Genomic DNA, 22,781 nt, shown 5'->3' on the forward strand with positions numbered 1-22,781 from the left:
CTTACTTATATTTTACAGTCCCTTTTTCTTGCTTTGGTACACAGGAGACCAATTGCAGTGGCTCTGGTTACATTTCAAAAGAGATTCCTGCAAAGCCTTTAAGGTGATCGATACCAGTGGTGGAGGGATTTAAATCAGCTCACTGAAATGCTGGAATTGGAAGACAATGGAGACAGGGAGTGTAGCCAGGCTGGATGAAGTTAAGGAGAAAAGAAGGCCAAGGGTTTGGTCTGACAAAACAATATAGTGGAATCACAGAGGGGGTGCAGTAAGAGAGAATGTTGCTGATTTATTCACAAAATGCTGGAGTAACTCAGCAGGTCAGGCAGCATCTCAGGAGAGAAGGAATGGGTGACGTTTCGGGTCGAGACTCTCGTCGGAGAGAGGAGGAGAACTTCTTCAAAGTAGACATACCTTGAGGAGATTTTGCAGTGGAATGGACAAAATGTGTAGGAAAGAAGTGCCTTCCCGCCTCAAGAGTCAAGAATGTTTCATTGTGATGTATACCGACAAAAAACGATGAAAATCGTATTGCAGCAGTATAACATGCTTGTAAACGCAATACACACAGATACATGAAACTCATTAATAACTTTAATTGCCGCTCTTCACATTACCCAACCAGTCCCAACCCACATCAGAGTAAAGAATTGAGGACTACACAAAAATATACGGCATGAAATCAATCCTGCCAAAACCGCCATTAATGATGAAGGTTCCCGAAACTGGAACCTCGGTTCTCTCTCCACAGATGCTGCTTGACTTGCTCAGTGGTTCTGGCATTTTCTGTTTTCACCCGCCAAAATAGTCCTCAGCCAAGATTTTAGTTTATTTTATTTTTTGAGACACAGCATGTGATCAGGACCTTCGGCCCGCCGAGTCTAGGCAACCATCGATCATCCGTTCACTAGTTCTGTTTTCCCACTTTCTCACCCACTCCCTACACACGAGGGGCAATTTACAGAGGGCCGGATAAGTTACACAGCTGCACGTTTTGGGGATGTGGGAGGAAACCGAAGCACCCGGAGGAAGCCCACGCGGTCACAGGGTGAACATGCAAACTCCGCACAGACAGCACCCGAGGTCAGGGTCGAACCTGGGTCTCAGGCGCTGTGAGGCGGCAGCTCTACCAGCTACGTCACTGGGCCTCCGTGGTTCGGATTAATTTGTTCTCTTCTTTAACAAGAGATTAAAGTGGAACCGATTGTTACAGTGGGTTTTTATAGTGGTCGGATAAGAAAGGTGACATTATTTTCCCGACTAATTTCCACTTTTCAGAAACAGGCAAATCTATCTTCATCCAAATACAAAGTGCTGGAGTAATTCAGCGGGTCCGCAGCTTAAGTAGATGAAATGGACAGACGACGTTTCGGGTCGGAACCCTTCTTCAGATTCCCATTTCCCTCCACCAGATGCTGCCCGACCCGCTGGGTTACTCCATTACTTTGTTTTTGGTCTAGATTCCCGCATCTACGGTTCCTCGTGTCTGCAACTCTTCCACGTTATTTTATTATCCTAACACAAAAAAAAAACACCCGGTTATGGGGAAAATCGAGTATCATCCAGATATAATGTAAATAATGAAAGTAACTGCGCGGCGAAACCCCTCTACATGTTGCACCCAACTAATACGATAATTCCAAAGTAATCCATTATTTTGAAACACCATCATATATGTTTCATTGTGAGATATGTTCGTTATTTAGAATATTTAATGGTATTCTTCCCCTTGAGAGGAAAGATCAACTACAATCAGTAGTTGAATCAACTGCAATCAGTGGTGAAGGGCCCGATTCCAAACGTCGCCTGTCCATTCCCTTCACAGATGCTGCCTGGCCCGCTGAGTTCCTCCAGCACTTTGTGTTGTGCCTGGTCCTGGGTAACTTGAGCACTCTAAGGATTAATTTGTGGAAAAATGATTCTTATGTTCCCAATTTAAAAAAAAAATGTTATTGAAGATTTCGTTGGAAACAGTAAACATGAATCGAAACGTTTCTATGGAAGTATTTGTTAGCTTTAACCGTTCAAATTAGGAACTGGGTGACTCGTTTATGAATTATTGTATCTGAATTTTTTTTTCTCTTAGTCAAGGGTGGAATTTAGGATGGTTCCTAATTTCCAAGAAATAGTCTTGTGGAGGTGACAAATTACTTATCCCTGTAGATGCCAAATGCTCAGAAACAGGCAAATCTATCTCCCGCATTCTTAGTGTGTAGAAAGGAACTGCAGATGCTGGTTTAACCCGAAGATAAGACACAAAACGCTAGAGTAATTCCGCGGGTCAGGCAGCATCTCTGGAGAAAGAGAATAGGTGACGTTTCGGGTCGAGAGCATTCTTATATTATCCTAACGCATCTATTCACCCGGTAAGTCACACAAATATGTAGGAATGAACTGCAGATTCTGGTTTAAACCTGCTTAAAACCGGTTTAAATCTGAAGAAGGGTCTCGACCAGTGTTGCAGCTCTATTTTTTAGGTGCCGGAGCTGTCACTGGTGCCGGAGCGGCCGCTGATAAATTCCCCGCTAGTTAAAATTCCCCGCTGTTTATTTTCGCTTTTTCTTTACAAAGGTGCCGGAGCGGCGCTCCGGTGAGCTCCGACAGCACTGCTCCCCTTGGTCTCGACCCGAAGCGTCACCTATTCCTTTTCTCCTGAGATGCTCTCTGACCCAATGAGTTTGGTCCAGCATTGTGTGTCTATCTTTAGATCACAGAAAACAACCGTACGTTGATTTCAAATTGCAATTACAGTCCACAGCTAATGCAAAGGAAGTCGTATTGGGGCATCTGGTCACTGTGTCCTTTGGGTCAAGTGACACGTATACCCATGTAAAATAGACTAAAAAAGACACAAATGTGTTGGAGTTTCCACAGCGGCATCTCTTGATAGCATGGATAGGTGATGTTTCAAGAATCAAGACTGTTTGATTGTCAGATGTCCCGAAACGGAAAAATGAAATTCTAACTTGCAGCAGCACAACAGATATGAAAACATAGTACTTTGTGAGCCCCATAATAACCAAACAAAGTCCAGTTTATATAAGAAACAAAACAGACAAATAAATAGACAATAGTGCAAAATCAAAATTCCTTCTTCAGTGTTACAAAAATAGAGTAAACATTCATATTATTAACTTGCATATTCATGGTTATGTTAAGCAATATTGTGAAAGATGTTACAATGGAAGTTAAAAACATTAGGTCATGGTGATCATATATTTTGAAGATAGACACAAAAAGCTGGAGTAACTCAGTAGGACATGCAGCATCTCTGGAGAGAAGGAACTGGTGATGTTTCGGGTCGAGACCTTCTTCAGACTATGATTCCTCCTGATATATTTTGCTCTTTCTAAGAGAAACTGTCTGAACACACACTTGCACTATATTTTGCTAACTGCCTTGTGCTGAATATTGATGGAATCAGAAAGGACAAATAACCCAGCCTTCGCTCATTTGAATCATCAGAGATTTAATGCCTCTCACAGAATTCAGACACCCCTGTTTGTCAATTTACCACCCAGGCTCCACTCTTCGCATCTGACCTCAAACTCAACACGCCACAGAAATGGAGATCTTATTCCATGTTGTTATATTCTAAGCTGTTCTCTGTAGCATTCAATTTCTATGAAAAAAACATTTTATCCGTCTGAAAGTATTTTTTTCCTCCGAGTATGCAATTTATTTAACATGGAAACGTTTTCTACTGGCTGCAGATCAACTCTCGCTCTATTTCTTGAGCTGGTTCTTCGTCGACTAAAACGCTTGGAATTGATCGATGACCGTAGGAGGTCGGACCACACTGTAAATGGATGTTGCTAGAAGCTGGGGGCTCGGGGATATGATTTGAAAGTCAGAAGGGTTGAAACGTGAAGCGTAACATCAAGGCGCAGTGATTGAATTTGTCAGCCGTCATTCGACAGTTACAGCGAAATCCCGGATTGTTGAGATTTTCAATTTATGTTTTGTCTCTTCGCAAGTCACATTTCAACTGTCGGTCGGGGGATTTCACATCACCCTTTCCAACTCCTAAAAGCGTTCGGCCAGATATTTAGACCCGCATCAATGTGGCAGAGAAGTCTACAATAAAGAATGAGAAAATCCAAATAAAGGGATAAAATAAAAAGACAGAATAAATTAACCTGAAATATTATTTTAAGTAACTGAATATCTAAATAGCGCGGCATGTCACGTTGACCAGACCTGGTGAACTTTGTGATCGGCGATTTAATACGTTTTCTGGTCTATGTACCCCGGATACAATCAACCGTACAAATTAGTCACCAAGGGCTTTTCATTCAAATAATGTTTAGTTAACCCTGCCCGCTGACATAGAGATCGACCACACGTCGACATTAAGTTAACTGAAGAGAGTATAGATTAAATTAAAAACAATAAAATTCCAAACTGATAAATGTTGGTTCCCATTCGCCATAAATTTCACAATTGTCCCATTTTAAAACGTACATGTGTTTGGTGAAAAATGATCGCGGATCTTAACTCATTCCGAAATCCCCCTGAAAACACTAAAATCCCCGATCTCCGGTTGAAATCTGACTTGCGAAAAGACAAAACATAAATTGGAAATATTAATAATCCGGGATTTCACCGTATCTGCCCAATACTACACTAATTGCTATCAGTCGGCAGGTTAGTGTAAATATTAGTGTAAGTAGCCACTTATGTTCCGCGCTGACCAATGAGCATAGTCTAACAGCACGGAAACAGGCCCTTCGGCCCAACCTGCCCATGCCGACCAAATGCACCAGTTTAGCCTGTATCCCTCCAAACCGTTCCGATCCGTGGGAACACTCGGTGGACTGAGTTAACATTCTGGGAAAATTCATAGTTTTCTGGGGACATTTCTGGGAAATTCATAGTTTTGTGAAAGAATTTGGCATTATGATTTGTTAATGTTTATCAGTACGACATCTATTTTCAAAGCTTCTAGTCAGATCTAACGTTTTGTAGATGCGACGACTCTGGACACATCGCGAATGAGAACAATTTACCATTTGGAATGTAAAGTTAATTTCCCTTCAAGATATGCCTCTATTGAAAATGTGAGCTGACGGACACAATCAATCATACAGTGGTTATAGAGATACTGATAACATAACATAACATAACATAACAACACTTTATTGTCATTCGGCACAACACCGAACGAAATTTCAGCAGTCACAAAACACAGCAAAAAGAAAAAAAAAAAAACACAGGACACCCGACCCCAACACAAACATCCATCACAGTGACTCCAAACATCCCCTCACTGTGATGGAGGCAACAAAACTTCCCCTCTCTTCCCCCCGCACCCACGGACAGGCAGCTCGACCCCTACCGAGGCAACCGACACGCACAGCCCCCTCCAAGGATTAATTATGACCGGAGTTATTGCGGAGGGTGGCAAATGGTGAATTAGTTAATATTTGATATGAGGGCGCGTTGTATCTATCGCCATCTATTTAAGATCTTTGAGTTCTCATTTGCTTAGGAGCTTGGCCATTGACCATGTCTGTTGGGCTTTATCTTAATTGTTCCGTAACACTACTAATAGCTGTTTGCGGTGAGTCTTGTGATAGCTCAATGCTCCTTCAAATGATGTCCAACCAAAGCTCCTGATTTAATGTCCCACAGGTTTGCACTAGTCAAAGGGGATAAAAGTAAAGATTAATAGACTTGAGTCTATTCATGACAATCTTCCCATGAACAAATCGCGCATCTTTTGACGTGAGTTATTGCGATCTGTTTTCGTACTTTCCAAAGCCGCAGCGTGGGACTTTCCAAATCTCTCGACATTAGCCATCGCATCTTGTTCAATGCAATTTAGTTTAGTTTAGTTTTGAGATACAGCGCGGTAACAGGCCCTTCGGCCCACCGAGTCCGCACCGACCAGCGACCCCCGCACACTAACAGTATTCTACACACACTAGGGACAATTTACATTTCTACCAAGCCAATGAACCTACAACCCGGTACGCCTTTGGAGTGTGGGAGGAAACCGAAGATCTCGGAGAAAACCCACGCGGTCACGGGAGAACGTACAAGCTCCGTTCAGACAGCACCCGTAGTGGGGATCGAACCCGGGTCTCCGGCGCTGCAAGTGCTGTAAGGCAGTAACTCTACCGCTGCGCCACCATTTGTTATATTCTATTTGTTATTTGTATACGTATTCTATGAAGCGAACGTTTGACTCATTACCTTGTGCAAAGTGATATGGTTAAATTCTGAACGACAAACCCTGTTCTACACTCGAAGCAATGTACAAATAAAGAGGTTGGATTCAATTAAAGCGTGCCTACCTGTGAAACTCTTAATTGGTGCTTCTTACAATTGATAGGGAGAAACATGAAACCCCTTGTAGTTGATAATATTTCACCACTGATTTAAAAGTTACCTGCCTTATCACTGACGTTACTGGACAATTGTGTATGGAAATTTGATTTATCATTGTCCATTCCGACCATTAAGTATGTGGTAACTTGGCCTATCGTTATCAATTCTGGAGAGTTGTGAATATAGTAGAGGGTGAGATGATGATGATACTTTATTGTCACTAGCTAGATGCAATGGAATTCTTTGGTTTTGCATACAACGTACACAAAAGAGTCGGCACAAAGGCACCGACAAGGTTACAAAAGATAAGGTTACCAATAAATAAGCTAGCTGAAAAATGACTAAACTGGCGTGATTGCCCGAATTCACCAAAAATGTCCTATTAATTAATATCAGTCGTGCATTTTAACAGATCTTTGTGATTTATTGTACCCTGTCTCGTTTAGTTTATTATTATTATCACTTGTCACGAGGTACAGTGAAAAGGTGTTTTTTGTTGCGTACTATCCAGTCAGCGACAAGACTATACTTGATTACAATCAAGCCGTCCACGGTGTACAGATAGAGGATAAAGGGTATAACGTTTAGTGCAAGATAAAGTCCAGTGAAGATTGATTAAAGATAGTCCGCAGGTCTCCACAACGCCATCGTAAAGTGAAACATTTTGGAGAGATTGGAGTGTGGGGGAGGGAGAGTATTTGCATTGTTTCTTTACTGGTTTCGTTTAGGATGCATTAAAGTTGCAGTCTGCCGGCGTGCTATTGCATCATGGAAAAAAAATAGCTCGTGTCTCGATTTCTCCATTTAAAGACAAAAGCTATTTGTCTGCACGAACAGTCTGGGATGGCAGCACTGTGAAGAGAGCGGGGAGTCTTCAATCTAAACAAGATATTGTTGATGGCGAGCGGATGGGGATTATCAAGCTGTCTTCTGCCGGAGTCTCAGCAGCACCCAAGCATTTGCCAGTGGCGCCGTGTTGTGTGACAGGTGTGGCCTTTCTCCTTTGCTGTTTTTTTTCCACCTCTCAGAGCCAGGTAAACGCGCACACTTGTAGATGCCGTAGGGATCCTCAATAGTTTGAGGAATCTGCCTGATTAGACCAAGTGATGATTTGCTACAGTTCCCAACTTTGGAAGACAACACGAGCGGAAATACTACTGACGGTATCACTTCCAAAATACGGGTTTTCTTTGGGGGGGGGGGGGAGGGGGGAGGGGGGGGGGGGTTGGGGGAAGGGATATTATGTTTATTGCTTATTTATTTTACATCAAAGAGTATGTTGTGTGTTAATAATATTGACCGTGTTACTGGAAAATGACAAATGTTTACAATACAATTGAACTATTATCTAAATGATAAAAAACCTAGAACATTAATGCGTGCGCTTAATTAATCTACACAATGAGTCTCAACGACTCACCAAAGTGTAAGATGATTTCAGTTGGTAAATTGTGCTTAATGTGACAATAAATCATTAATCATTGACCACTGACCATCTGAAATTTTCTGAGTTTCCCCAATCACATGATGTCGGTGAGTCGTTGAGACCCCACGATGTAGACGAATTAGACGCATGTATTAATCCCCCCCCCCCCCCCCCCCCCACTATACCTACTTTTGAAAAATAATTATTTCTTGACGTCGCTCCTATTTTAAAAAAAAATCGTAACAAGAACCCGCGTGCAAGACTAAACGCTACGCGAATAACATTAAGGGATACCATTTAAATTGGGGTGGGGTGGGGGGGGGGGGGGGGAGATCTTGTGTTTTGATCATCAGGTCCTACTGAATTTTTACTCAAAGCGGTGACTTCACGTGTGAAGTTGATCCACAAAACAACTATAAGAAAATAACTGCAGATGCTGGTACAAATCGAAGGTATTTATTCATAAAATGCTGGAGTAACTCAGCAGGTCAGGCAGCATCTCGGGAGAGAAGGAATGGGCGACGTTTCGGGTCGAGACCCTTCCTCAGTCTGAAGAAGGGTCTCGACCCGAAACGTCGCCCATTCCTTCTCTCCCGAGATGCTGCCTGACCTGCTGAGTTACTCCAACATTTTGTGCACAAAACAACTATTGTTGACCGCTGCTAAATTAGCACCAGTTCACCGTTTGCTGACCCGCGCCCCCGCATATTCGGTCACACATATTCGATACTAATAATCATATATTTACACGCCGACTCACAAACAGCCAGGCAGATGATATATTTCTCAACATAGGCACAAATGCCATACATATGTATTCACTTAGTGGCGGACACGCACATACAAAGACAATATATATATTTACAAACTCGCTTATATATGTATACACACATAGGGTTAACGTCCGCGCACACACACATACACAGAAATATATTCTACATAAATTAGGAAAAGCACATATCGTAGCGATTGTCGGCTTACGAGCGTCATATTTATAAATACGCTGGTAATTTATAATTCGGAAGTTAAACAGGGAACGACTCGAAGTTAAACGCCCTCAATTATTACAACTTCGAGTTTCGAGAATTTGGAAACAGCGCCGCTCAATTTAGAAATAATAAAATATTTTTTAAGAAGTCACTAATCGCATGACAGCAACAAACGCAAAAAGCTATCGCCAACAGCCGTTTTCATTGTGAAATGCAAACCGTCCTGTGATTTATTACTTGCTGGCCCAGGCAAAGAAATGCGAATTCATGTTTATAGTGTTGGAAGGGAGGGGGTGAAATCTTTCAAATGCCCCGGAAGCTCATGTATCCGTAGAATAAACAATCTGGATTTAAACATCTTTACTCGTCTTGTTTGGAATGACGGCTTTAACGGACAGCAAGATTTCTTCGGGCTCAGACAGCGGTTCATTTCACACAAACCCGTGGTTGGGCCGAAGGGCCCGTTTCCATGCTGCATCTTTCAATCAATTCAGTCAATCAAACCTGCCTGCTTGACATTTGAGGGATCGCGTTGAAATAAACAGGCTTCCTCTTTTAGTATATTGGAGATGTGTGTCATATCAGAAAGACACGTTGCTATTCCTGGTGTAAAATGCAGGAATGATAAGCGCCTCGCCCAGTCACTGTTAATTGACAGAACCACAAATATATATATATATTTTATTATTATTATTATTATTATTATTATTATTATTATTATTATTATTATTATTATTATTATTATTATTATTATTATTATTATTATTATTATTATTATTATTATTATTATTATTATTATTATTATTATTATTATTATTATTATTATTATTATTATTATTATTATTATTATTATTATTATTATTACCGACGTTCTTATTTATTGTCATTTACTCGTCACTAATTTGGTAGTATTCAATTTTGGTTGGATCTAATAAAGGATGGAGTTTTTATTGTGTGGAAAAAGGTGCATTTTCGTGTAAGCGCGCATGAGAGCGTCTGTGGGATTGTATGTGGTGTGTAAACGTATATGCAGTTAGAGTCAAAGAGTCATACGGAACCAGGTCCTTCGGGTCAATTTGTCCATGCCGACCAAGATGCTAGTGCCACCTGCCCGCGTTTGTTCCATATCCTTCTACATCTTTGCAGGTTTGTGGAATGGTGTTCTAAATCTCACCATGTTTCTGTGTGGCTTTGATGTGTGTGTGTGCGCGTGTGTGTGTGTGTGTGTGTGTGTGTGTGTGTGTGCGTGTGTGTATGAGCTTCGGTGTGCGTGCGTGTGGTTGTGTGTGTGCGTGTGAGCTTGTGTGTGTGTGTGTGTGTGTCGTTGTATTGTGAAGTGTTCTGAATGATGTGCGTGCGTATGCGTGCGGTTGTGTGTGCGTGTGTGTGTTTGTGAGCTTGTGTGTGTGTGTGTATGTGTGTGGTTGTGTTGTGAAGTGTTCTGAATGATGTGCGTGTGTATGTATGCGTGTGGTTGTGTGTGCGTGTGTGTGTGAGCTTGTGTGTATGTGGTTGTGTTGCGAACAGTATTCTGAATGCTGTGCTGTGTGTGTGTATGCGTGTGGTTGTGGTTGTGTTGTGAAGTGTTCTGAATGATGTGCGTGCGGTTGTGTGTGCGTGTGTGTGTGAGCTTGTGTGTGTGTGGGTGTGTGTGGTTGTGTTGCGAACAGTGTTCCGAATGCTGTGTGTGTGTGTGTGCGTGTGTGTGTGTGTGAGCTTGTGTGTGTGGTTGTGTTGCGAACAGTTCTGAATGCTGTATGTATGCGTGTGGTTATGTGTGCGTGTGTGTGTGTGTGGTTGTGTTGTGAAGTGTTCTGAATGATGTGCGTGTGTATGTATGCGTGTGGTTGTGTGTGTGTGAGCGTGTGTATGTGGTTGTGTTGCGAACAGTGTTCCGAATGCTGTGTGTGTGTGGTTGAGCGTGTGTGAGTTTGTGTGCGTACATACTCGGGGCCTTCCAGCGGTTCATCTGTCGGCCGAACGTTCGGTCTCCAATTGGAGCCGGTCAGCTCTCCAGCTCTCTCGCTTGCAGTGCCTCGCAGTAGTATGTCTGTGCCTGGCATTATGAAGTCTGTGGGAAGCTCGTCAGTTTGGGTAAACTACGGCACTCCGACAGATGTAAGAGAGGCCCCTGAAATCCCATTACTGCGGATACCGTAAACACACGGAGCTTCCTGTTCCCTTGTGGGCTTTTTTTTTAAACCACTAACTTTCTATTCAGAGCCGGTATATATTTAGCAGGCCGCCCGAACCCACTAGGCGATTGTGTTATCTGGTAGTCGCTCTATCATTTGTGTTTCAAGTGAGGTTTATAAAAGGTCGCTTAACTGCTCTCTTTCTCGCTCTCTTTTAAAAACCTCTTCGCAGAGGGTCTTTCCAATCTGCGACCATGCCGCGGTTTGCTCTAGAACGGAAAGTCATCCTTGATAGTGTCAGATCATATCGGCCGACACCGCCAGCTCCGGAGCTGCAGGAATTTTAATTGAAATAGATGTGTTCCTTTCACGTGATAAGGTATTAATAAACCAGAGATTATCGGCTTTAAAAGACAGGCGCAGGCTATAGAGATTCCACGATATTAAGATACTTTCCCCTGAGTTGCGAAACTGATTGGAGTAACCCAGGGCGGCGCTGCTATTTATATTAGGAACTATCCAGTCAACCAGGGTAGGCCTGGTTGGTAGAATCGACCCATAAATTACTGTTATATTAATTGCCAATAGCGTTAACAATTTATAAAGAAGCTGCTAATAGCTTTAATGATATATACTTTGGCAACCATCAGAGCGAGGAACCCATTAACTATCAATTAAAACGAAGTCCTTTGAAGCATATAAGTAGGCGTAATGTAATATATTTGATGTAGGAAGGAAATGTAGATGCTGGTTTACATCGAAGATAGACACTAAAAGCTGGAGTAATTCAGCGGGCCAAGCTGCATCTCTGAAGAAAAGGACTAGGTAACGTTTGGAGTCGAGACCTTTTTTGTTTGCATTCTTCGCTGCTCCATGAAAGATCCCCGCTTGGGATTTAATTCGCATTTAAAGCGAAGAATCGACAGGGGAAACGTTTTGTTTTTGCCAATCGTCAACTGTAGATGTAAACCCACGTATGAACAAGATAACAGGAATACTGACGGTGTTATTTGTTAAACATTGGAAACATTCCTTTCTGGGAAATTGGGAATCCAGGCTATTGGAGAGACGATTCATGATATAGAGCAAATCTGGTCGGCCTTGGCGTTTCAGTAATGATCTTTGTTAAAAGCAGGCAGACACCTGGAGAATTGAAAAACGATAGTTAGATAGAGGCAGGGGTGTGCATGATTAGAAGACTCCGATTTATAAATTATCATTTGATGGCCCTTGGGAACAGCGCAACGCCTTGGGCCGAATGGTCGTGGCCATTAGTTGAAAATACAAAACATTTTTATATAAAGGGAGGCTCGAAAAATACATTGTAATGACGCTGTTTGTAAAAATTACTGGCCCTAAAATTGTATGGTTTAATCTTATTGTTTTCCCCTAACATTAAACGTAAAAGGAACGGAAAAAAAATGTACCATGTAAGTTAATACAATTATCTGTTGTGGAAAAGTGTATTGGATAGTCACTATTTCTGAATAAAGAATCAGCAATCCTTGTGTGTAGAAGAGTTGCCTTTTTCGACGGCCGTCAGTTAATGAGACATGTACCCGATTGTGAAATTAACTTTAAAATGTGTTTCCAATATGTAGTCTGAGAGTGAAACTGGTTCTCGTCAAACCGACGGCCGATTTACATGCTAAATTAACCGGTGATCAAAGAGATATGATGTGAACAATATAATTTGTGGCACATCATGGAAAGATAACAAGGCAGGTATACACCCATCAGGGTTGTCGTTAAATAGTCAAGGGTAAATCGTAATTCATGGTTTATGAGGATCTAAGTGGATCAAAATCATTGCTTCCCACGATTTAACGCGGGCTTCTGAAGCGATTTCTGATCCCAACGGATCTATCCAAATGCAAATCACGCATATTTCAGGAGAGGTAAGTAAATTAGTGCAACACTAACAACGATGCGTTAAGGATGTAAGGAATATATTTGGTTGTTGCCACAAATCGAAGCAAATGATAACATTTGCTTGAAATACGATAATATTATTCATGAATGAATTAAATAATTTATTTTTACGTAAAATTAAATAATTTATTTAATATTACATAATATTATTATCAGATTTCAAGTAAATTATTTATTGTTTAAACTGCCTATCATTTCATTTCCTTATTATATGCAATACACATTGCAACGCGGGTCCAATGTTATTGTCTCTGGTTAGAACTCTCGTTGATTATTTGACCCACGGCGTTGTACGAATCCTTAAACGCACTAATGAACGAATCGGGTTGCAGGTCGGTCTGGCAACAGTCGAGGTAACTGGTATTAGCCGAAGGGTTGAGATAAGGAATGAGCACTCCCGTTTCTTTATCTGACCTTGAGATAATCGGCACGCAGATAGTGCTCACGAAATTGGGGGACACGGTGGCGCCGCGCTAGAGTTGCTGCCTTACTGCGGACCAGGGTGCAGTCCTGACCACGGGTGCTTTCTGTACGGAGTTTGTACGTTCTCCACGTGACTGCGCTTTCTCCGGGTGCTCCGATTTCCTCCAACACACAAACCAACAGATTTGTTGGTGTATTGGCTTCGGTAAGACTGCAAATTGTCCCTAGTGCGTATAGTAGTGTTAGTGTGTGGGAATCGATGGTCGGCGCGGACTCGGGGGGCCGAAGGACCTGTTTCCACGTTGTAGCTCCAAACCCTAAATTAGTAACGTGCTTTGTAACCCTTAAGTGTTCGTTTCCGGCGACAATTCGCGGAACAGCGTCGAAAGAAGGCATCCATCCGATCGCTTGCAGTCCGGTAATTCAATTTTCACGAGAATTAAAGGCGTTGCCGAATGAATCGTCCTTTGAATGTCATTTCGGAAGGGAACTATCCGCGAAATATTTATTCGAATAGCTAATCGGTCGTTGTGGTCATCTGTATCAGAGTAATACGGGTTGAGTTGCAGAGGGATAATTGAGTAAAGTATAGAGAGATTTATCTGCCGATACTAAGGAAACCAAACCACCTTTTACGCGTAAGAACTCTCTACGCATTAACATGTGCGGGAGGAATATATCTTTCCGCGTTGTAAATGAAACGTGCATTGTGATTTTTAAGAATGAAAGCGGAATGAATTTCACCAGCTCGACACCAGCTGAGGTTTCCGATCCTGCGGGTTAGAGCTACCATTACGGGAAAGTTTTATCCTAGTTACAACCCTATCTGCAGTTAATGCTTCCCGTGTCCGCGGCAATGCGCTACCTTGGAGAAACGAGACGGAAGGAGCAGTTGTTGATTAGATAACACTAATCTCAAGTTTTAAAAAGACAGTAGATTACAGAAATGTAAACAATTATACGAGCAAGGATGGTAGTTGTTATGATTGAAACGGGCTGAGTAGTTTATGTTGCGGGTGAATTATATGACATTTCCTTTGTTGTAATTGGAACAACGAAAATCGTGGGAGCTTCACAGATGATTGCAATTGCTATTTAAACAATGGCATACGCTCATATATTTTTATTTCTCAATCTGTAGCGATGGGTAATGGTTTATTATTGTCATGTGCACAGTCGATACAGTTTAAAAAAAACACTTTGCGTATGATCGGTAAATTCGGACCATAATAAGCACAAGAAAACCCAGACACAAGAACATCAGGTGGTGCAAAGAGAAAAATAGCAGAGTGCAAAGAGAAACATAGCGTTACAGCATGGTGGCGTTACAGTTACATTGAAAGTGTAGATAAAAAATAAATTCCAATAAACCCACTTTTCTCATTATTAGCAATTGTTCCCATTTCATTGTCCCACCAGTCATTGGAGAGAATGGGCGTTTGGGGGGATAACAACCATTTATCACTGCGTTCCCTTCCAATTTGATAATTCCCCACTTTTCCCAGTGAAGAGCTTGAGGTTGCATTGAGGAAAACATAATCGAAGATATTGGAAAATTACGATTGTAAATTATACTGGGTGCCTTATAAATTTACCTTCCCGTAACCTTGAATGCGTCTCTTTAATTTCTTGAAGCAGTGTCCCTGATTCCACGTCCGAGCTGGTCTGTTAAAGGAAACACGGATTAGAGGAAAATTAGTATTGAGGTCGGCTACTTTTCCGTCGGACTCCCAAGACATTTTTTTTTCGCGATAACGCGCGGGCATTTGGTGTCGTTATCGTTTTGAAATTTCTACGAAATAACTCCCCGCTTCCCGAAGGCGACGAACCGACACACGGCAAAAGTTGGTTGCTTCATAATCCTGCCGCATTGAACGCGGTTCTGAACGGTTCTACCCGCAAAAGGCTTGGAGGTCAGAACCAGCATATAGGGGCAGAAACAAATGAACAAATAATTAGTTACTGTTAACTTATGGATTTATTTTTAAAAAACTGCTAATTTGCAAAATGAAAGGAAGAACGTAACGCGATTGGTTCAGCAGTGGTGCGCGATTCGGTAGAAGTTTGAAATGCGCAAAAAATATATAAACCAATTTAAATATCGTGATTTAAAAGCAAAGTGCTGTGGGAACTCAACGGGCCAGGCAGTATCTGTGGAGGGAGATGGACAGACGACTTTATTTATTGCGATGTACATTGGCAGCTACAAACTTCATGATTAGTGTAATAGGGACGAATTTAGAAAATATACTATTATCGAAAAAATGAGGTTGCGTTAAATCATCCACTCCCAATTACACTTACTGTATACATGCTCATCAATGATAGGGATTGTCCTTTATGTGGTTCCTTGATGTAATCAGAAAAATCTCAATCTGGGAGCTGCATAGAATGGAAACAGGCCCTTCAGTCGAACACGTCCATGCGCCCACCATGCATTCGTCACCAAAATGGCAACCAGAAAAACAGCCAGACTTCGAACCCGCGTGGCTGCTCAGCCATTCAATAAGATCTTATATCCCCGCCCCACTTTCCGCAGAACCATCTGCAACCATCTTGATGCAAGAGTCAATATTGAACTGGTTTACTAAAAAAAAAAAGGCACAGAGTGAGTGCTGGAGTAACTCAGCGGGCCAGGCAGCACGAAGAAGGGTCCCGACCCGAAACGACGTCTGTCCATGCTCTCCAGAGATGCTGCACGACCCGCTGAGTTACTCCTGCACTCCGTGTCTTTTTAATTGTCCTTTATGCCTGAAACGCAACAATGGAATTCTTACTTGCAGCAGCACATTAACGCAATGATCAATTAATATTAAATCCAATAATCAATAATCACAATAAATTAAATGTTTAGAACACTATTTGCGTACGGTCCGGTTACCGAGAACAGATAATTTATTGTGATTATTGATTACTGTATTTTTATACTATTTCTAGTGCATTATAATGTGTGTGTGTATATATATATATATATATATATATATATATATATATATATATATACTATATGCACTATATATTTTTTTTACATGTAATACTATACTAATAGTACTAATAATATATATTATTAGTACTATTAGTATAGTATTATATGTAAAAAAATATATAGTGCATTGTTATGGTCCGGATGCATTATGGTTCATTATATATATATATAATGCATCGATATATATATATATCGATTTCTCGTCTTAAATATACTCAGACGAATCTTTATATCACCCTTAGCTAAAGTGCTCCAAAGTTCACTAACGACGTGTTCCTCCATTTAATACGGTGGATAATTGGGTAAGATGATCACAAATAATACTTAGTTGGTGCTTTGTTCAGCTGATGGCTTCCAGCGACTATCTTTTACATGTAATTAACACCGTGTACTATTAATAGGAAATACACTACGATTAAAAATATTTTAAAATAAAATAAATGACGTTCAGCTGATGAAAGTATAAGATTTAGTACAACTACATGTGGTTTCTTGCTTTGTAAAAAAGTAAGTCTGGAGAAAGGTCCCAACTCGAAATGTCGCCCATACATGTCCTCCTGAGATGCTGCCCCGACGCGCTGAGTTACTGCACTTTGTGTGGTTTTCTTTATTTAAAGTTAATGTCTATATATTTTTTTTACCAAGAATCGCAGCAAGCACCGGACATGTGGTATATGCGGTATCAAAGCAATGATTAAAAATGTCATCTGTAACCACATTTTTGCATTGCTTCACGCTAAGTGAATCGTGTTCATTTTTGTCTGTTGACCTTCGTTTGCTTTGAGAATGCGTTGAACAGGCGTGAAAGGCTGGACTCGGCCAATGGGCGAGCAGGTTAACAACTCGGCGCGCTTTCCTGCTTCCCACCCCCCCCCCCCCATCCCCTCTCCCCTCGTCTCTACTCCCTCCTCTCCCGTCCTTTCCCCTCCCTCCCCCCCTCTCCCCATCCTCTCCTCTCCTCTCCCCCTCCTCTCCCCTCCCTCTCCCCTCCCTCTCCCTCTCCCCCTCCCTCTCCCCCTCCCTCTCCTCCTCTCCCCTCCTCTCCCCCTCCCTCTCCCCTCCCCCTTCCCCTCCCCCTTCCCCTCCCTCTCCCCCTCCCTCTCCCCCTCCCTCTCCCCCTCCCTCTCCCCATCTCCCCCTCCCCCTCCCCTCCCTCCCCCTCCTCTCCCTCCTCTCCCCTCCCTCTCCTCCTCCCCCCTCCCCCTCCCTCTCCCCTCCCTCTCCCCATTCCCCCTTCCCCTCCCTCCCCCACCTCTCCCTCCTCTCCCCCCTCCCTCTCCCTCCCTCCTCCTCCCCCCTCCCCCTCCCCTCCCTCCCCTCCCTCTCCCCCTCCCCCTCCCCCTCCCCCTCCCCCTCCCCTCCCCTTCCCCCTCCCCCCTCCCCCTCCCCTACCCCTCCCCTCCCCCTCCCCCTCCCCTACCCCTCCCCCCTCCCCCTCCTCTCCCCTCCTCTCCCCTCCCCCTCCCCCTTCCCCTCCCCCTCCCCTCCTCTCCCCCTCCTCTCCCCTCCCCCTCCCCCTCCCCCTCCCTCTCCCCCTCCCTCTCCCCCCTCCCTCTCCCCCTCCCATCTAAGGCACAAGTGGACGAAAGGACGTTCGCCGAGGTCTTTGCACCGCCCTCCATTGTGACGCCACCTACTTCCCGGAGCGGCTGAGCTGTAACAAAACTGGACTGGGCGATACTGCAAACCATTTAACTGCGGCACAAAAAAAAAATCCCCATCTCACGCATACACAAACCACACAGAGGCAAGGCTGCATGTTAAATTTCACCAGACGAACAAAACTCTTGCAACTGCGGGAGACTGAGATCTTTTTGTTTTCCATTGCAATTTAGGAGAGAAAAAGCGCGCTGGATTTTGCAAAGAGGAGCGATTAAAACTGGCGGATCCATTCCTAAATTCTTTGCTAAATGATGCTTCCAAGTCCGGTCACAACGACGCCCTTCTCAGTCAAAGACATCCTGATTTGGAGCAGCAATCTCGCCAGCAAGCGACGCATCATCTGCGGCAGGAGTTACCCGCTCAGTTTCACTCGCCGTCTTCTTGCATGCATGCAGCGGGAGACATCACCAGCTTCTCTGACGGCGAGGACAAAATCTCCTTTCTGAACTCTCTATCCGTGCGGGACAGTCAGGGCGAAGTGAGTCTCTCTCCCGGGATTTACGTTCACGGAACATCAGGAGTCCGTGTGGAAACAAATTGGAAGACGTGATACTATCGGATGAAGTCAAAAGTAAGTACCTGAAACATTGGGGGGGGGGGGGGGGGGGGGGGGGGGGCGAGGGGGGGGGGAGAGGGTCTCTAGATGCAAGCGCTCCATTGAACTCTAAAATAATATTGCAAGTCTCTACTTTGATGTTCCTGTACCGTGAAGAAACTTTTTAAAACGTACACCTGAAAGGTTTTCTTCAAACAAAGGCAGCGGTGCCGTGTAATATATATTGTTTGCTAATCGGTTCCAACCTACCAATTTTAACATGTAACGATTGAGCAATCCGAAGAAAGGTCCCGACCCGAAACGTCCCCTGTCCATGTTCTCCAGAGATGCTGCCTAACCTGCTGAGTTACTCCAGCACTTTGTGTCCTCCTGATTTTTTAATACCAGCATTTGGTCTAGCATACTAATCGGTTCGATGGGAATTTCTGCAGCCCACGCCGAGCCCATTGATATGATGTTAAGATTAACATGCATAATGTATCTGTTTGCAAATTGAAATCAGAGTTCAGAATCACATCTTCAATTTATTTTCGAGCAGTTTTTGGTGATTTTTTAAAAAAGAAATCCAGTAAGATTTAGGAGCTGGAGATACGTGCAACTTGTGTTTTTGTTAAAGAGTTAGGTACAAATGTGAAAAATGAAGTTTCACTCAGATATATGTTTTACGTTGAGTAACTTTTAATGGGCAATGGGTCAGAGTTTCGCTGAAAGTCCCCATTGAACAGCATCCCTCACAGATTTTTTTGAGTAATTATAACTCGTCTCTTTGAAGCAATAACTAAGGCAGTAAACTGTGTTCACTTGCCTTTGTGTTACACCCAAATATTTTCTATGTTGCTCTGTAACAGTGTCTTCCGAGATAAGTTCAAACAAGCTCCGTAAAGACGTGTCCTATCTACGACCTAAGTTTAGGGTGATCACCGACCAAAATGATTTCAAAGTGTTTTAAACTCAGGGATTTAACATTGTCCATTGGTGCGCGGATGCATGCTAACGCATCATATTCAGGCCGAGTTATCTGCTGGTCAATTGGTTCAGTAGAAGGACGAGAAATCTAGAATTTTCATGAGTATTTTGCCTCTCATGCAAACATAGAAAATAGGTGCAGGAGTGGGCCATTTGGCCTTTCGAGCCAGCACCGCCATTCAATATGATCATGGCTGATCATCCAAAATCAGTACCCCGTTCCTGCTTTCTCCCCAAACCCTTGATTCCGTCAGCCATAAGAGCTAAATCTAACTCTCTCTTGAAAATATATATTATGTGATTTGGGGTAGAGGATGGGTTTTATTTTATTCTGATTATATGCTGGTCTCTGTGCATTGCGCTGGGCGAGTTGGTAACTCTCGATTGGAATTTGAATCAGTATACCGATTGAGCAGTCTGAAATCTTATTTAAGCGGAAATTAAATATAGTTCATGCATTTCAAACATAGTAAGAATCACCTCTTTAAATCAGTTTAGATGAATTTTTTTTTACAACTCCGATTCAATATCTAAGTAACTTATAAAACATATTCTCCAAATCCCGAAATCTATTGGGGTGGGGGAGGGGGGTGGGGTCTATAGGTTTGTAACATTCGCGTTGTTATTTTGTTTATAAAGACATAAAGTATTGGAGTAACTTAGCGGGATAGGCAGCATCTCTGGAGAACATGGGAAGGTGACGATTCGGTCGGGACCCACCTCGCCAGCAAGTGATCACCCCGTACACTTACTAGCACTGTCCTACACTCTAGAGACAGTTTACAATTTTACCGAAGCCAATTCACCTACAAACCTGTACCTCTTTGGAGTGTGGGAGCAAATCGGAGCACCCGGAGAAATCCCACGCGGTCACAGGGAGAACACTGGGTCTGGATAGGACGCAATAAAATCTTTTCACTGTACCTCGGTACACGTGACAATAATCTAAACTCAAACTCAAAGCGTACAAACTCCGTACAGACAGCACCCAGGTTTAGGATCGAACCCGTGCCCCTGTCGCTGTGAGCCAGCAACTCCACCATTGCGCCGCTGTGCCGCCCAGCTATAGTTCCCTGCTACTTCTTCTTCTTCGTGTGGCTAATGTTTGGTTTGTGTTCCCCCAGAAACCTGCACCTTGAAGAAGTCTCCGGAGAGCGAGGATAACAAGATTGACGACGCGGAGCGACCGAAGCAGCGGCAGAGACGCAAACCCCGTGTGCTTTTCTCGCAGACGCAGGTATTTGAACTCGAGAGAAGGTTTAAGCAACAGCGGTACCTCTCCGCCCCAGAGAGAGAACACCTGGCGAACTCTCTTAAGCTGACCTCTACCCAAGTCAAGATCTGGTTTCAAAACCGGCGTTACAAGTGCAAAAGACAACGCCAGGACAAATCGTTGGAACTCGCCGGCCACCATCACCCACCTCCTCCCAGGCGAGTGGCCGTCCCCGTACTAGTCCGGGACGGCAAGCCGTGCATAGCAGGATCCCAAAGTTACAGCAGTCCTTACGACGTGGGGGCCAACGCGTATGCTTACAACGGCTACCCGTCCTCGTACGCCGGTTACGGCGGCAGCCCTGTCTATAATGCAAATTACACCTACACCAGCATCCCATCGCTGCAAACCTCCACGGCCCCCAACGCCTTCATGAATGTGGACCTCAGTAACGTTAATAGTACGGTGCAGACCCAAACTCATCCAGCAAACGCCATGCCCGCTTGCCAAGGCACTCTGCAAGGTATCAGGGCCTGGTAAGGTGACTGTGAGCCGAGACGTACTTGGATGTATTCAGATTGCCCTGAACATTTTAAGTGTAGGTGGTTCAAAAGTAACAAAAGACACCATTGTGATCAGACTTCAAGAGTCCCTGCCTGGAGAAGCCAGTATCGATTGTTATCCGGTGAGAATCAACGCGCCAAATATTATCCTCGTTCGCCGCGTGTAGGTTGCATATTACTCCCTAACCCCTGTAATTTCTCACTGTATGGTTTGATCGGCTTCCACGAGGTAAATGAGCCACGTTCTTCTCTCTTGAATTGCGTTAACTGACGATGGCCACGGATGGGAGGAGAGGTGGGAAGATCGACGGAGGAGAGGGAGGGGGGATTCCAGTTACACCCCTAATATAATGGTGTGCAATTTATCATATGTGGTTTCCTGGCTTCTCGGTATTTCGCAAACCCCCCTCCTCCACCACTGCTTCCTCCCAAGAGTTCGGGCAGAGGTGATAAGTAGAAAGACGCCGCACAAATAAATTAGAGATGCCATCGACGATGAGGCTAGGTTGGCATTACCAGTACTTATTGCTGTTCAGTAAAGTCGAGGCGCTGCCTTTCTTCAACTGGACTAGCATCCTATGGCTGGTCCATTTCAGAGGTAAACTCCGAGGTGTGGGACTGGTGCTAAAGGAAGGTGAGATGCCGTTTCTTTCTCCAAAGCTTTATGGAACTTTAACCGCTGCGATATTTATTTCCAGAGTTTGTAAGGTTTTCAACTGGCACGGCAGGGATTTACCCAACGAGTAAAACTCGTTATCACCTACACTCCAGCCAACAATGGACCATTATGGACTCCACCTTTCCTTGATCATCGTTGCTTTTTGCATATCTTTCATTCATTTGTTCTATTTACCTTCTATATCTTTCGTTTTCCTTCCCCCTGACTCAGTATCGAGAAGGGTATCGACCCGAAACGTCACCCATTCCTTTTCTCCAGAGATGCTGCCTAACCGGCTGAGTTAGGCGAGTATTTTGTGTCTTCACAACGCCATTGCCTGACTCAGTTCTATTGAGGACTGCAGTGTTTAAATTGAGCTTTTCGGGCCAGTCCCTACTTTATATAAGAAATTCCAGAAAACATCGGTATCCATCTGTAGCCAAATCGCACTTAGAGTGGCCATAGAGTTAAAAAGGGAAGAGGCTGTGCTTACGTTAAGTGATTTAATGCAGCATGAAAACACAAAAACTCGTTTAAACTAAAAATCCGAACCAGGGCTCTTTTTAACATGTGCTAGAAAGAAATATTAACACGTCTACATTTTTTTGGCCAAAAATGTATAATGCATTCTGCTGAATAATCATCAGAAGCCTCGCTCTAAATTGTGTGTTCGTTATAATTGTAAAATTGTAAACGCCATGTATAAAGTTGGTGTATATAGCTTAGCCCATTGTTAGTGAAAGATTCCCCCTCCCCCAGCTTGTACGATACATACCACTCTACAAAGAACTGTTGGAATACACTAAATGAAGTTTAAAAAAAAATAAACGTTGAGGTGCAATATGTTCATAAATGTATTTTGTGTGGACATATTTGTTTGGGGGTCCAATCTTTTTTTTGACAGGCAACTAACTACCTTAGCATAAATACAACTGCTCC

General features: G+C 43.3%; 1 protein-coding gene across 1 annotated transcript; it reads left to right on the plus strand.

The window, feature by feature from the left end:
- The first annotated feature begins 18,134 nt into the window (after window positions 1-18,134).
- On the plus strand, window positions 18,135-21,161 carry nkx2.3 (NK2 homeobox 3). The gene is given in 4 exon segments (XM_078412804.1): window positions 18,135-18,186; window positions 18,189-18,398; window positions 18,401-18,457; window positions 20,533-21,161. Coding segments are annotated over 4 exon segments (948 nt in total).
- The last annotated feature ends 1,620 nt before the right edge of the window (window positions 21,162-22,781 follow it).

Source organism: Rhinoraja longicauda, chromosome 16 (genome assembly GCF_053455715.1).
Source record: "Rhinoraja longicauda isolate Sanriku21f chromosome 16, sRhiLon1.1, whole genome shotgun sequence".
Classification (NCBI taxonomy): Eukaryota; Metazoa; Chordata; class Chondrichthyes; order Rajiformes; family Arhynchobatidae; genus Rhinoraja; species Rhinoraja longicauda.